Source organism: Bos grunniens, chromosome 13 (genome assembly GCF_055505025.1).
Source record: "Bos grunniens cultivar Pamir isolate PY7600 chromosome 13, Bosgru_T2T1.0, whole genome shotgun sequence".
Lineage (NCBI taxonomy): Eukaryota > Metazoa > Chordata > Mammalia > Artiodactyla > Bovidae > Bos > Bos grunniens.
In genome coordinates, this window is record NC_141177.1 from 16,114,650 (window position 1) to 16,131,126 (window position 16,477).

The following is a 16,477-nucleotide window of genomic DNA, read 5'->3' on the forward strand; positions in this document are numbered from 1 at the left end:
ACGGACCTCCTTAGAAGACACTGGCCAAAGGAGAAGGGCAAAGGGGGACACCACTGTAAAAATGGGGCAGGTGTTAGGGAGATTAAAATGGAGAAAGTCTTACTCAGGCTTCAGAAGCAGGAGAGCAGGCCTCTGACTTACCTGGACACTGCCTGGATTCCACGCCTGCTTTCAAGCACAGCAAGTCAGGCAGCACGTTAGATAAGAAAGGGAATGGGCCTTGGAATTCTTGAGCCCCTGGAGGTCTGGCCAATCCCCAGGGTCTAACGGAATCCTATGACTCACACAGTGAAATGAAAAGCATTGTAAAACCAGAGCTGCATTTTTGCCTGTAAACTGATGGTGATATCAGTTTGCAGCCTGGGTTTATAAGTGGGACCCCCGAAACTGCAATTTGAAGTCTCTCCCATGGGGTGGACACACCACCACCAGGGACCCTTTCCCAGCTGGTACTCCAGATTGCTGTTAACGAGGGACTTTTCAGCGCTGTTCAAGTCTGGATGTGGGTCGGCCCAATTTGGTGATATATATGCTGTTATTTTCTCTATTGTTTCTTTTAATGACTATATATTGAAATTGTCTAATAAGCTATAAAAAATTAAAATTGTTTGTGTGTAATGAGTGGTTTAACAAATCTAAAACAAAAGTAAAAATTTCAGCAAAACAGGGACTTCCCTGGTGGTCCAGTGAATAAGACTTTGTGCTCCCAATGCAGGGTGCTTGGATTCCATCTCTGGTCAGGGAACTAGATCCCACATGACTCAAGTAGAGATCCCCCGTGTCACAACTAAGCCAGCACAGCCAAACAGATAACTGAAAACTTTCAGCAAAACAGTGGGTAACAGCGGGGGCTCAGAGAGCCAGTGTGTTTAGAGGGAGTCTTAGTCCAGTTGTGGAATGACCAGAATCCCCAGCAGAAGTCAGGGCAGATAGTATTAGAATGTGTACCTTCAAAGCATGGTCCCCTGGTGAGCTGTGCCATTGAGGACCCTGGGGCCAAAAGTAGAGGAAATGGGTAGTTTGGGTTGGGGTGATTTCGGCCCTGGGTCCTGAAGGGGCTGAGGTCAGAAAGAACTGAGCAATGTAGCTGAGGCAGACTTGAGCACCCATTTCTTTTCCAGACCCCGAAACAGGACCTCCGGGCAGTCAGCCCAGGGCTAAGCTTCCCTGGCCACCAGGACACAGTGGCAGGTCCTGGGGGGAGCAGGCATGGACACACGGCTACAGGGGAGGTGGCTCCCAGCCCTGGTGTCCAGGCGTACTTTGTGAGGAGTCACACATTAGTGTCACGTGGTCAGCAGCAGGCTGGAGCGGCGGCTCTGGGCAGAGGCCCGCACTATAGCTGTGTGCTCAAGTGGCACACAGCTGTGCCACCACCTGTGACCTAGGCATTAGGTGCTAATGGGCCCCATGGAACGTGCTGCAGCCACCTTTGCTCAAAGGCCAGTGGGCAGAGGAGGCGCTCCTGACTGCTTTCTGACTGGCCAGTCTCTGCTGCGTCTCTGCTTTCCTGACTGGCCAGTCCTGATGGAGATCTGATCTTCTGCAGGCAGGGAGCACAGCTGGCATTTCTGGTTCTCAAGACACAGAGAGAGAGCTAGCCCCTCGGCAACTGCTAGCCTCTGTCAGGTGGGCCTTTTGACAGCAGTGCTTTAGTTACATGACATCTTTTCAGCATAAAAGGACAAGTACTTTTAATTTTAAAAAATTTTATGAAGTCTAGAAAAATGGTATGGATGAACCTATTTGCAGGGTAGGAACAGAGATGCAGATGTGAAGAACAGACTTGTGGATTCAGCAGGGGAAGGAGAAGAGGGGAGTGAACTGAGAGAGTAGCACTGACTTTGTATACACCACCATGTGTTGAATAAATGGTGAGTGGAAGCCGCTGTACAGCACAGGGAGCTCAGCTCGGTGCTTTGCGATGACCTAGAGGGTGCGCTGGGGGGAGGTAGGGAGGGAGGCTTAAGTGGGTGGGGATATATATGTATATATACAGCTGATTCGCATGGTTGTACAGCAGAAACACAACCCTGTAAAGCAATTATCCTCCAATTAAAAAAACGAAAGTAAATAAAAATTTTCAGATTTTGAGAATTTCATGATAATCTACAAAACCAGGGTAAAAGCCTGATGTAAATTCTGAAGAACATCTATGCAAGAGTCAAACCAAAAGCACACGTGACATTGTTAGATAAGAATCTCCTTAAAATTTAATTGACTAAATGTATTACATTCAATATTCCATGGTTTCTTCTGGACAAAGGGTCTGCATAAATACAAACAAGCCTCTGGGCCTTCTTCCCTAACCGACGAAGAGGAAACACAGGAGGCGAGGGTACACGGGACACCTTCGTATTTACATTTTGCCTTTACTTTACAGTTCAGTGCCAGAAATATTTACAGAAAATACAATAAGAAAAAGATCATGTCTTGGCAACATACCAAAATTCATACAAATTGTGTATATGATTTCAAGCAAATAATGATACTGTTTATTTTTTTAGCCACAACTGCCAAGCCCTTCAGAGGAGAAAGATGTTCTTGGTCACTGCAAGAGACAAGGACTTGGGAAACTTGGTTTGCTTCAACAAATATTTATTGGGCGCCTACTGTATGCAAGGCACTGTGGAATCCCAAATTATACCTTTCCCTCACCGTTAAAAAAAGAAAAGCATCTGAAAAAACATGAGTTGATATTCTGAGAAAAACACTATACAGTACATGGCTTCTTTTGCTGCTGAGAACCCACGGTTTGATTCCACGTTAAATGGGTGAATTACCTCCAATCTCTCCATCTCGGGACAAGAGGTTGTCATGGAAATCCCTAAAACAGACCATCTAACACAACTTACCGCTTTATGTAAACATATAAACCAATTCTTTTTTGGAAAAATATAACCAGAACAGGTTTTAAAATGCTGAATGAAGAACAACCAGCAGGAGTGTCAAATTACCTCTGATACACTTTTTTTACTGTCCAGTGCGAAACATGTCTTTGAGCAAGGCTGGCTTCCACTTTCTTTGGGTAAAGTTCTACCTTCCAATGCAAGTTAAGTACTCTTGAAGACTCTGCTTCTCTAAAAATCACTCTGCAGAACTCGACAAATGTTTCCTCAGTGTATACAGGAAGTAACCACTCATGAAGGCCTCACATGTGCAACTGTAGGGAACTGACGTAACTGGCCCAAAGACCTATTTTGTTTTATAAATGAGTCCAAAGGGCTGCCTCAGGGGAGCTGAGGACTTGGAAATGGAGGATAGCGTGCATGCGTGTTGTGTATATATTGTCAGGAAGGGAGTGGGGGTCAACCCACCAGGTAACGATTCCAGTCAAAGGGCCAATGGATAGGAGGGGGTCTTAGGAGGAAGCACTGGACAAAAAGAGAGCTGGCTGAACAGGAAAACGCAAAAGCACTCCTCACTGTCCTTGGTGCTCTCAGGCAGACGGGGAGAAAGCCCCTTCCCCTCAAATGTGAGAAGGGACTACGAGGGGCTACCTGCCTCTGTCCCTTGGGTAATACATTCCCTGTCACCAAATGCAACATTCATCCATGCCCTCATTCACCTGTTACAGCAGCAACCGAACTGTTCAAGCCAAAGACCCCCCAAAGGTTCTGAACCTCTGTTAGCAAACATCAAGTGGACTATTAAAGGTTATTCTTGGGACTAAATATGCCCCTCTGGCATTATTCTACTCAAAGTGATTTTTACAAAGGCAGTTGAGAGATCTCAGTGACCATGAAACTCACACCCACACTAGTGAAAGGTCTAAGGGTCCTCACCACACTCCCTTTTTAGGTAGATGTGATTTTGAGCAGAAGGAGCCAGCACCTGACGAGGTGTGCATACCCTGTATTCTGTGCTGTATATACTGGGGTTTCATGCCTCTGGGAGCAGCACAGCCCTGAATCCATCCTGTCTTCCCTGGAAGACCACAGAGTCTTCCAGATCATAACTGTACTCAACACAGTTGTTCACTGACTTATCAAAGCCATTAGAATTACAAAGAGCTGTGAGAAATTAGAGCAAACTGAAGCATCATGAAGCCCGCCACTAACACGAACAACCACAGTACGTTTTCCTGACAGGAGCACTATGCCAAAGGTCAAAGTGTCATCTCAAGGGTCACACTGTGGATGCATACCTACATCAGCTATTTTTAGCTTCTGGAATGTTACAAGTTGCACATTAATTTATAGCCTTCTTTGCCCACACCTATTAGAAAGAAGGGCCCATTTTTTCCCCAAGAAATGTCAATCTGGAATTTCCATGAAAGTTGTTAAATCTCACTCTATAGCTTAGTAGCTGGGCTACTAATTTAAGAGTAGAACTTACTAATCGTACATCCCCCTCCCCCATTGCTACCATCTGGGAACATCAATTTATTGCCCAGATTAAAAAGAAAATCAAATGTTATACCCTGAATGGAAACTGGGAGTCATAGAAGGAGGAGGTTACCTTTACCTGAGCTTAAAACAAACATGAAGAAAAAAGGTGAGGCAAACTTGGAGAGCTGCTATGCCCACATTTCTTGCTCCTAGATATCAATATATACTTCTGGAATAGAAATATCTGCACTGGGAGTTAGGTCCTATACTATCCCCTGTCCTCTAAGTAAACTACCAAAACATTGAACCAAACAGCCCACTATAGTCCTGACCTACAGAATCTACTGACATCAGAGTTCAAGTAGGAAATCACCCCTTACACAATTGTGATCATTCCTCTTTGGACTTTTAAATGTCACTTATCTTCTTAGCACAAAATAACCTTAATAAAAAAGAAAATAACATAAATATTCTTATGTTATTCTTAATAAACATAAGAATAGGAGAAATGAGCAGTGTACACTCTAGCACTGTAACAGGAATCCTTGTAAGGATGTTCTGGGTCTGGCCACCTCAAAACATTTATCCCTGGCAGAAAAGTAGCAGCGAGGTAACAGAAGTATTTAAAAAACCTGGGCAGGGATTTGTCATGCCTTCAGCTGGCAAAGTCCAGAAAATATGACAACAGCTGTTTCTAAAAGCAGCCACCCCAGGGGGCGGTCACTAATGTTTGTCAATTATGATGAAATCCAGTAGCTCTCTGAGAGAGATCTGAATTAGGAGCGTTGAGAGGCTATTTCCTGAACCCCAAATTAGAATCCTTCATAAACTACTGCAGTTTCCTGCTTGGTCCTGAAATAAGAGACAAGGGATGAAACCAAACAATGTTTAAACCTGTGCTATGAATTTATATTTCTTAATATTTAACCAAGAAATTACCAAGGAATTACAAACGGTTAACCTGTCATTTTGTCTCTGAGCTAGACAATAATGAAGAGGGGGGAGGTGTCACTTCTGACTTTTAACTCCACAAACTCCATCTGTATCCCCGTTAAAGGACCAGGCCATGCCTCCATTTCAGATCTGTTCCTGGGCTGCCCAGAAACTGAGGCCTTCAGACAGACCTTTGCAGTGATGAGAATAACTTTTTGAAATCTGGAGAGAAACTATGAAATATTTTAATATCAGACTGAGCAAAAACACTTCTGTTCCTTTCTGTCAGTACGATTGTTGGATGACAGATGGATGACAAATGGACCTACGAGTGAGCAGAAAGTTGAGATTTCCTTCCTTCTCCTCCATGCTAGCAACATGAGTCTTTAAATGTCCTGGATGATTCTGAGACAGATTTTAATTTTGAACACAACCTCCTAAAAAGTGAGGTATAAAACTATCTTCAACTTCTAATTTGCAAATTTGAAACTACCAATGCACATGTTTAACTGTGATGCATAAAAGCCTTTCTCCTCAAAAGGCTTGTAAGTAAAATTGTCACTTCTGAAAGAAAAGTTTATGGCTAAAATGTGTATCATCATTACCAGCAGGAATATGATTGTGTCTGGGAGCCCATTTCACTAGAAAGCCAAAAAGTCTTCTCTCAAATGGGTTTATAATGTGTCTCTTCTATTCTGGTGATTAAACAGTAAGCTCTTGGGGAGTGATTTATTTTTACAGTGATCGCCTATCAAATTGCTTTGCTTTGATATTATAGCCCCAAACTAGAGTTCAATAGTCCTAGACAGACAGTGGTCTAAGAACTGCAGTTTTTGAGTCCAACCTCCTGAAAAAGTGAAGTGTAAAACTCTGGCTCCAACTGTTTGTTCCGGTACTTGTTGACAATGTCAGTGATCTTCTGTTTCCGGCGGACGTGTGGTGGGCTGTAGGAGTCACTCTCCAGTCTCTTTCTTCTACAAATATTAATTACAGTCTGCCTCACCAGAAAACCTTGAAGACAGAAGGTTTTCATTCAAATCAATGTGAATAAACAGGTAGCTAGGTGAACTATAAGTATTCAAGTGAACTATTTTTGGCAAACTCAAACTATCTTATTCCATTTACAAAACTCCTCACAGAGACAGATAAAAACTGTCAGAAGAAAGTAAGATAAAACTGTCAAAAGAAACACAATGAGGAAGAAAAACAGAATCAAACTCTAGCCTGACAACCCATTTCCTGCCCTGGATTACAAACAAACTATATTCATTTTCCAATATTGGAAGTTTGTGAATTACAGTTCTTCTCGTACTTACTAGATTGAAGCACAACTTCAAAACAGAACAAAACATGCTTCCTCTTACAAATAAGAGCCAGAGGATTTTCTACATGTGGGACCTATTAAGTAATATTAACATTTCCTTATTTCTACTTCTTTCTGGTTCATAAAAATGTTAAATAAAAAGAAAAGAAAGAAAGAAACTTCAATCCTTCAGCTACATATGAGGCTTACCGAGCGCTCGCCTACTGACAATCATCCCGTCCACGAGAGGGATGACCATGTTAAATTTTCCAGTGGCTCCTTGAATTTTTATCCGGAATAATCCAGTGTTTAAAGGGTGGATGAAGATGACAGGAACTTCTTTTTCAAGAGCAGTAGATCTTAAGCAAAGAAAAGAACACTCCTTTTACTCCAGATATTCAAGAGCTGTAATCCTAGTCCCCCATGTGTGATACAAGAATACCAAGGGAAATACTGCCAGGCAGTGTTTAGATGAGCCAAGTGATCAGTCTGCTCAGAACTCTTCTTCCTGGGAGGCCATGTGGAAGCCCCCCCACCAACATCTGGCCCTACATGTCCATCACTCGGGTTAGATTTTTGAAGCTGACCAAAAAAAGGGCCTAAAATTGTGCTTAGAAAACCACTGGGGACACAGGGTGGAAGGAAAGGCCAGCTGCGGGACTTTCACTTAGTTCCTCCTCCTTGCAGGGAACAAAAATAGAGCTGGCCAGAGGGCAGGGAATTCTACCATGTTCAAGACTAGCACCTCAGAGCAAGTGAGAATGTAGTATAGGCCCACTAAGGGAATCCCTGATGTAACTTTTTTAGGGGCTGGGGAAGGAGGTTGGGAGCACCTTAGTCTGCGGCAGTTGCAGGTGTCCTCCTCAGCAGAGGTGAAAAACGGCTGAATCTTGACACAGCCCAAGCCCTCAAAGCCCCTGAACAGGCAACAGGTGCCAAGGCAAGCAACCACACCCATAGGAGACTGAATGACACATGTGTTGGGGATATGCCAATGCATCTGGACATACCCATGTAACTCTTTGATGCTATTTGTCAGGGTTTTGGTTTGTTTTTGTTTTGCAACACAATGAGCCTTCTTTCTAAAGTGATTTTGGCCAAAGCAACAGGGAGTCAATTTTTCAAGACATCTAATAAAAATAAATCCTATACTAATTCTGTCCCCAAGACAAACTCTAAACTTTGCTAAACTACTAGTAAAATACAAAATTTACAGTTCAAACATATTATAGCACATTTGACCTAAAAAGTTTAAAACAACAACAACAAAAAAAACAGCACAAGACACTTAAAAGTGCTCTTCTAAACTAGTTCAAGTAAAGTTTACCTCATGAAATCTATTTTGGTCTCTTTAGCAAGTCAGTGTCAAAAAAGAAGGTTAAAAAGGAGTTAGAAAAACAGGACTGTTCTGTATTAAAAGAGACTCAAGGAATGAGTACCGGACACAAGGCTGAAATGCGTGCTGGTTTAAACAAACCAGCTGCAAAGACTATTTTAGGGGAAATGGAGAAATTTGAATATGAACTGGCTACCAAATGAAATTAAGAAATTACGACTAACTTTACTACTGATAACGTTATTTTTATACATTTGAAAAGTATTAATTTTCAGAGGTGCATACTGATGTATTCAGAATGTTAGAAAATCTACAGTTTGCATTAACATACTTTGGCATAAAAAACAGAAATTTTAGGAATCATTTGTCATATTCTGGAAATTTAAGGCTATGGTTTTTTCAGTGGTCATGTATGGATGTGAGTTGGACTGTGAAGAAAGATGACCTCCGAAGAATTGATGCTTTTGAACTGTGGTGTTGGAGAAGACTCTTGAGAGTCCCTTGGACTGCAAGGAGATCCAACCAGTCCATTCTAAAGAAGATTAGCCCTTGGTGTTCTTTGGAAGGAATGATGTTAAAGCTGAAACTCCAGTACTTTGGCTACCTCATGCGAAGAGTTGACTCACTGGAAAAGACTCTGATGCCGGGAGGGATTGGGGGCAGGAGGAAAAGGGGATGACGGGATGAGATGGCTGGATGGCATCACTGACTCGATGGACGTGAATCTGAGTGAACTCTGGGAGACAGTGATGGACAGGGAGGCCTGGCATGCTGCGATTCATGGGGTCGCAGAGTCGGACACAACTGAGACTGAACTGAACTGAATGTTAAAATAAACCACCTTTCTAATGTTAGATTAAATTCATTTTATATGCAATATAAATCAGAACAGGGAAAATAGAAGGAATTTATTTATTTATTATTTATCAAAGCTAAAATAATTTATGTAAATATTAAATATTTATTATATTTAATATATATTTAACATATTTAATAATTTTAAAGATATATTTATATAAACTATATATTATATATATAGAATATATATTTGTTATATTATATATTATATATTTAATATAAAATATATATTATATATAAATTTTATATATTAAATATATAAATATATATTAAAATAATTTAAAATTAATATTTAAATTATTTATTTAAATATTATTTATTATTTATTTATCAAAGCTAAAATATCAAGTTAAGCTTGATATAAAGTATTTGTTTAAACAAAAGACAAGACAAGCAAAAAGCTTTGAGATGATAAAGCCTGCACAGACACATTTTTACTATTCTGTTTTTAATCCATTTTTGTGCATGAGCAGCTAAAATAAAAATCTTAATATTATAATAAAGTTAGTATCCTGTTTTACTTAGAAATATTTTTCCATTAAATAGCTCATGGGATGAGGATACTTTAACTGCTATCTATCCAAATGTTTTGACCAGTTAAACTCCATTATTTCCATCTAATATTGCTACTCTATTATCACTCTTCATTAATACTTAATTGTCTCCACTTTTCCATCTTTCTTTTTGCCTCAGATAAAGGTACAACAGCAATTAATTATGCCATTTAAAAATCCTTGCTAATTTGATCACCTTGTGCATTTATCTACAAACTTTTTTTATTCTTTCTCCATAATTATATTTACTTCTTACTGTCTTCATCCCTTTTGTTTCATTAAAGTCATTATTTCTTAATTAAACTAGAACCACCATATTATAAAAAATAGCTTTCTCTATGCTTAAAGTCAATATTGATAAACTTCAAGCCACGTAAGGGAGTACCTCAGAGAAGTGCTACTGTTTGCAGTAGTTTCCACACCAGTACTGATTTCTGTCATCAGGTCTGAGAGGGGAAAGTTTTCTGGAAGAAAATCATGGCATTACATTCAATATCTCCCTTCAAGAAAACTCAATTTCCTAAACTCTTTACGTAGCAGACAACAAATATATGGACTTTGCTCTCCTAAAACATGTAGTCCTAAATATTCCTCACAAATCAAAAAAAAAAAAAAAATCCCTCAAGGCATATTTTAGAAAAGTTCATCTAAAGCAGAGTTTTTAAAGAATGTAATCTATAGTCCTGGAGGGCTTAGAAAGAGCTTTAGAAGTGTTAGAAAGCAACCATTACACTTTCCTATGAACTCTGAGCTGAACGAGATTCTAGGGTAAATACACATTTCTAATGTTCTTATGCAGCTTACATAAAAATCATGAGAAACATATTCATAGCGGAATCCCTAAGGACCAATTAATCTTTACAATGAAACAAGACTGTGGAAAGAGGGTGAGGAAGGTGAACTCCCTTCCCCTTCCCAGAGGTCCTGGGGTGACTGGGAGCCACATGAAGTGGGACCAAGTGGCCAGAAACCAGTATCTGCCATACCAAGAAGACCTGAAGGCTCTGTATCCATCAAATCTTCATGACTATGAAATAAGTGCTGGGTCACTCATTTAACAGATTAGTCACCTAAGGTGTAATGAAACCCAGGCTTCCTGAACTCCAGTCCCAGCTCTTGGCCACCATATAGGGCCTATGCTGCCACTCCTTTTAGACATTCAGCAAGTCACTGTCATCCTACCAAAATCTTGTTTATGGACAAAGTCCTTGCACAATACCTATATCATCATAGCGTTCCACCCAGACTACAGAAACTCTTGTCTCGGGTCCGAGGGGAGGCACAGGGCGACCCTGAGGCAGCTTCTTCATTCTGGAACTGGGACTGAGCTGTATGAGGCAGAGAAAAGCGGAAGAGGGTGAAAAAAAAAACTGGCTTAATAAAACTACAATCATACATTCATCAAGCTACCCAGTGACATAAGGATCAGGTCATGTGAAGTCACTTCTGGAAAACAGTACAAAATACATTTGCAAAAAAAGCCCTTCTTTGGTTTCTCTGTTTATCAAGTCTCAAACTAGAACAAGGCAATGAAAGTCTAAAATAGTCAAATAAAAAAAAGATAAGCAATACTGAACAATTATAATTGACATTAATAAAAACAAAATTTGCATACTATGTCTTAATGAGGACTTAAGAGGATCGAGTCTATCTCTGTGACTAGAAGGCAGTATGCTTTTTCCATCAGAGTAACATCATTGCTCCGCCTGGGGATCTTTTCAGTGTCGAATTCTTGTCAACTGCTTTTCCTCTGTCTACTGAGATAATAATACAAATTTTTTTTCCCTTAGTTTGTGAGTAGTCTGCAAAGTATGTGGTAAATAAAAACATGGTGCTTTGCCGATCTTGCTCTTCTCCAAACTGTATTCTGTGAAATCTTTTTTAAATGGAGCAACTTGTGATTTTCAAAATCAGTCTACTTCAGAGAGTTTTATACAAGCTAACTTTTTCTCCTAAATCAATTGTAAAGGTGAAACCCCTCCCATATTCTTTTAAGCAAATACTCATATTAAAAATAATTTTAAGTGTAGAGAGGTCCAAATTAAAATTCTTTACAATGGAAGAAAGGTTTCAGACAAGTTTGCACAACACTTCTTTCGTCTTTATTATTTATTCTATATCAAGTGTCTTACATCTGTAAACTGATCCTATACTCTTGCTAATTACTACTTGATCATTTTCCAGTAAGGATTAGGAGATAACACGAGGGGAGAACAAAGACAATGACGTAACATCCACTGATAAGGTCAGAAAAAAGTGTGAAACCAACATGCTCTTCTTGCAGTAGCCGCTGTGCCACCTCACTCAGTGCAGTTATTCATACACTGGATTATTCTTCAAAATGCTATCATGTGTGTTGTCAGACAGAAGTTGAATTTTGCATGATTAATGCTATAAAATACATACTATTGTACCTCTGGTGGATATTTCAGGGACCAAATAATAACCTATACTTGAGAAGGAATGGGTGAAAGAACCAAGCATGGAACCGAAATGACTAAATAGAGAAAAGCAACAAGGATGGAATGACAGTGAATCATCTGTTGCAAGCTGAAAAGAAGAAAATCATGAAAATTTGATTTAAAAAAATTAAGATCCTAATGAATTAGTACAGATATAATTATTTTTTGGGTTAAAGTTAAAAGCTTTTCAGGTGTGATTCTGTAATTACCTAATTACCTCCATTTCACTACAAATTTCTGGAGATTAATCAACGAAGTGACTTACCCTCTGTGAGGAATTAAGATTGTCTGTGTGATTAGGGAAAAGCTCAAGTGTGAGGGATGGCTGTTTCAGAATTCCTGGCATAAGATCCATATTTGAATCACTATCTTGGTCTGAGATGTTACTTTCCAATGAATCAGCTATAGGGTAAAGAAAAATATATATAAATAAAATATCTACTACTTCGTTAGAGCAAACGTGTTTATTAAACTAGCTATGTTAACAGTACAACTTAAATTACTTAAGCAAAGCATTGCTTATAGAGCAAGGGTTGGCAAACCTTTTCTGTAAAGGATCAAGTAATAAATATTTCAGGCTTTGCTTGCTGGCTATATAGGTCTTTACTGCATATTCTTCTTTATTTTATTTACAACCCTTTAAAAATGCAAAAAACATTCTTAGTGTTTTGAATTTGGCCTGTGTGCCATAATTTGCTGGCTCCAGCTCTACTGAATTGGTGCAAATAAGCTGGGCCAGAGACATCAGGGATGGACTCAGTCCACAGAGGATGGTTGGGGCCTGGCTTTTGGAATTAAGGCAGGAGATCACAGCCTTGACATGAAGGCAAACAGCTGCTCAGACATTGACCTAGACCATGGAAGGGCCCTCCTACCAGGGACACAACTGGCCCCAGAGAAGAGAAAGGGCGGAACCTCAAGTGCAAAATCAAGGGTCCAAGTACAAAGGTTAAGAGGCGGCCAAAGCAGGGTACAGGGAAAGTCATTAGCCTAGCAATGCGAAATGTGAAAGCATGATGTGCAGCATCCCATCCGATAGATGGTCTCATGGAAAAGGTGAAGTTTTCCATCTCCTGTCTGGTCAGGCACAAAGTAATGTACTTAATTTGCAAGAAGCAAAGGTTCAAGGCAAAATAAGACTAAGAATTCAGACTGAGAAGTAATGATCACTCCTGATCCTTGAGAAGAACATGCTTGATGGCCACCTTTTCCAGGTTGGAATTTCTCCACCTCGGTGTTAGAAGACCAGGCAGTTACCACCATGAGAGCCTCCAACTGCAGGATTCTCTGGGGTTCCATACAAAGGCCCTCACATGGAAAGAGGGAAGCAGGTGGGGGTTCACTCATTAGAGAGAGAAATGAATAAACTGAAAAACAGGGCTTCTATGTATCAGTTAAACTAATCAGATTTGTTGTTGTTTAGTCGCTAAGTCATGTCCAAATCTTTTGAGACCCCATTAGCCCGCCAGGCTCCTCTGTCCATGGGATTTTCCAGGCAAGGATTCTGGAGTGGGTAGCCATTTCCTCCTCCAGGGGATCTTCCCGGCCCAAGGATCAAAACTGCGTCTCCTGCATTGGGAGGTGAATTCCTTACCACTGAGCCACCTGGGAAGTCCAATTAATCACATTAAAGAAAGTTAAAAAAATGGGTCAAAGTGGATCTCCTTTGCTATTTAAAAATTATTATTAGAGGATCACTCTTCTAGTATTTCACTACCTTCCTTTAGTTAAGAGGAACTAACACCGCATACCTCTGCATAATCTAAAAGCTATCATGTCTTCAAAGCTTAAGAATGTCTTAGATGACTTCAGAATCTCTCCCAGTGCAGTAATACTGCACAAACCAGTGAATACAAAATTGTTCCATACAAAAAAACCCAGCACCATAAAAAAAATTCTCTTACTTAAGGACTCCACAGGAGAAGGAACCACAAAAGCTATTTCCGTAAGGGCATCGGCATAATACAGCACCTTCTTCTGTCCGTTGAAAATGCTAGCCCCAACGTCTTCAGAGGAAATCACTTCATCTATGAATGAGAAACGCTACATCAGTGCTCTGAAAAGCGGGGAAAACCAGTATCACCCTGCTACATGAAATTTAACTGTAGCAGTTAATAAGAAGTGATAATAAATAGAAGGTACATTTCCAACATAAATAATGTGTAGGAAGAATAAACTATAAATGTTCATTAAATGGCTTAACACTAACTTTAAACCATAAAATCTTAATTTCACAGTTGCTGAAACTAAATCAGATCACTTCTGATTAGCAGGACCTTAGTTCATGTGAATCAGGCGGATTCAGGGAATAGTCTTTTTGGAAGAGGTAACAGTAATTAAAAGAGAGACCACCCAGTTCCTCTGAAGGGAGGTGGGGCAGATGTCTGCATGTGTGTACACTTGCTCGCAGGCATTGCTGTCCCTGGTCTCTCTGCTGCTCTTCAGCTTTGCTTTTGTGTCATTTTCTCCAGTGATCAGTGATATAATACGAAAATGTACAGGCAGCTTTAATCATAGTATCTGCTCTAAGTCAGCAAGATAGAATTAACCAAAATAACACTCGAGAGCTGGTATAGTTCTCCATTAAAATGAACACAATGCCCTACAAGTAATACGTAAAAGACCAACAACCTGAAAAAAAATTGGGAAGAGGAAATAAACAAGTAGTTCTCGGCTAAGAAATAAAAATATGAGATGCTGAAACTCAATCATAATTAAAAATAGAAAACTCCTCACCTAACAGATCAGAAGACACCTAATTTGGTGAGGAGGTGGCAAACAAAGTTTAGACCAGAGTCTAGCAAACTTTTTCTGCAAAGGATCAGATAGTAAATGAAGCTTTGCGTGTCATATGGTCTCTGCCATGACTACTTAAGTCTGCCATTGTAGTGTGAAAGCAGTCAGATAATACATGAACAAGTGTGGCTGAGTGCCAATAAACTTTACTTACAAAAACAGGTATGGGCTGTAGGTGCTGGCTCCTGGTTTAGATGTTGGGCGGGCATTGTGTCTACCATAGCAGACACTGTGGTTACTGCCCCAACACACTCATTCTACCCGCCTCCTCGTTCACATCTCTCTCTCAGGGCCATTCCACCTCTCTTGCCACAGCAATGGCTCATGGTGGTCTAAACACTGTGCATTTCTGGCTTTGGGAGAAGGTGAGACCCAGCTAACCTCTCCTCTTTAGACTAGTGTGGTATGTGAATGGTTTTAGCCTGGAATGGCCTTTTTGCAGTGTGAGGAAAGCCAGGATGGGACAAAACCAACACACGGAAAACAGAGCTAAAAGAAAACTGCAGAGAAATAGAGCAGGAGTGCTGATCAAATGGCAACAAAACTGTACACTAATCTCTGGGATTTTCAGTTATATGAGGCGATAAATGACCTTCAAAATCTAGCCCAGTTTGGGTCAGGTTTTCTGTTACTTGCAACCTTAAGCATCCAAGTGATACATTTATACATTTATCAACTTGAAAAATGTGCAAATCTTTGATCAATTCTACTTGTGGGAATTTAGTTGATAAATACACTCAAGGGTAACTATTAAAGGTTATGTGGCAATTGAAATTAGAGCACATTCTCATATACTTTGATTCAACCTTGGTTGAAAGCAGGAGAAAACTATGTCACAAGTCACAATGGTATTTAATGGGAAATTAAGAGTATAATCTCGCTGACAGAGGAACTCTGCTAATTCAAAGCACTATACACAGGCATTCCCCACTTTGGAGAGGTATTATTAACTTTCCAGTGATTTCAAGAGCCCTTGGAACAGAAAGCTCCAGCCAGGTAGGGCAAAGGCCTTAAGATTAAACTTATACTTGCTATCCTGATTACAGTTCCTCAGGAGGATTTGCATTGATGTGTCTGAATCTCTCAGTCAGCTGTTTACTACAAAGGTTATTATATAATATCCTAACAGCGTAACCTTAAATGATAGCCACAAAGTCTAAAAAACATACCTGCTAGTAGAAAAACTATATTAGACAAAGTATACTTGTTAGGAAACTACTGTTTGCTATAATCTAAATTTATTATAATACTGTTATAGAAAATGGAATTTGTTCACTCCCACTATAAAAAACTTACCAACTTTATGATAAGTAAGCCATTAACTTTATATTAGTTGTCATAATGTATGTATATAACATACATGTTTATATATATATACATACATAATTTTTCCTCATATTAACAGAAAATGTTTGGAAGATGATACAATTATTAAATGATCTCCTGTGAGGATGAGAGGAAAAAGACTTCTCCATTCCATACCTCTGCTTGTTTTTTTTTTTTTTTTTCTTTCATAAGACTACAAATTCATATTAAAGGAGAAAAGTCAAGAGTAACAAGAAAAAACAAATGACCATATGAGATTTACCTTGTTCAGGTCCTTCACCATCATCGCAACTGTTAATAGACCAACTGGTGGAAACATGCCCAGTCCACCCAGGGTGTTTGCCCACATCTACTGACCAGCCAAGGGAGAGCAAAAATTCTAGGAAATGTGGCTGAACATTTCTGGAAGATTCCACGTTCTTTAAAATCTGAAATACAAACCAATCATCAACTATAGTGAAGGAAACAAAAGAGCGTATCAAAGTATCTTAATAAAAATTCTCTTCGAAGTGTCTGATAAATCAAGTCCAAGCTGAGAATAAACTGAGAACTATACATATGACTGTAGTTAAATATGC

The 16,477-nt window shown here is 39.7% G+C and overlaps 1 protein-coding gene across 14 annotated transcripts in view; it reads right to left on the reverse strand.

The window, feature by feature from the left end:
- Nucleotides 1–2,187: 2,187 nt before the first annotated feature.
- The window catches only part of RALGAPB (Ral GTPase activating protein non-catalytic subunit beta), a 93,680-nt gene continuing 79,390 nt past the window's right edge, over nucleotides 2,188–16,477 (reverse strand). For 13 of the 14 annotated variants that reach the window (XM_086331879.1, XM_086331874.1, XM_086331872.1 and 10 more), the window contains 7 exons: nucleotides 16,162–16,327; nucleotides 13,682–13,804; nucleotides 12,043–12,179; nucleotides 10,535–10,643; nucleotides 9,701–9,779; nucleotides 6,778–6,926; nucleotides 2,188–6,275 (listed from right to left, as the gene is read on the reverse strand). In XM_086331879.1, coding sequence (XP_086188005.1) covers nucleotides 6,082–6,275; nucleotides 6,778–6,926; nucleotides 9,701–9,779; nucleotides 10,535–10,643; nucleotides 12,043–12,179; nucleotides 13,682–13,804; nucleotides 16,162–16,327 — 957 coding nt within the window. In that variant the 3' untranslated portion in view covers nucleotides 2,188–6,081. The remainder of the gene's footprint in view (nucleotides 6,276–6,777; nucleotides 6,927–9,700; nucleotides 9,780–10,534; nucleotides 10,644–12,042; nucleotides 12,180–13,681; nucleotides 13,805–16,161; nucleotides 16,328–16,477) is intronic. The other variant, XR_015139048.1, reaches the window with a different exon arrangement.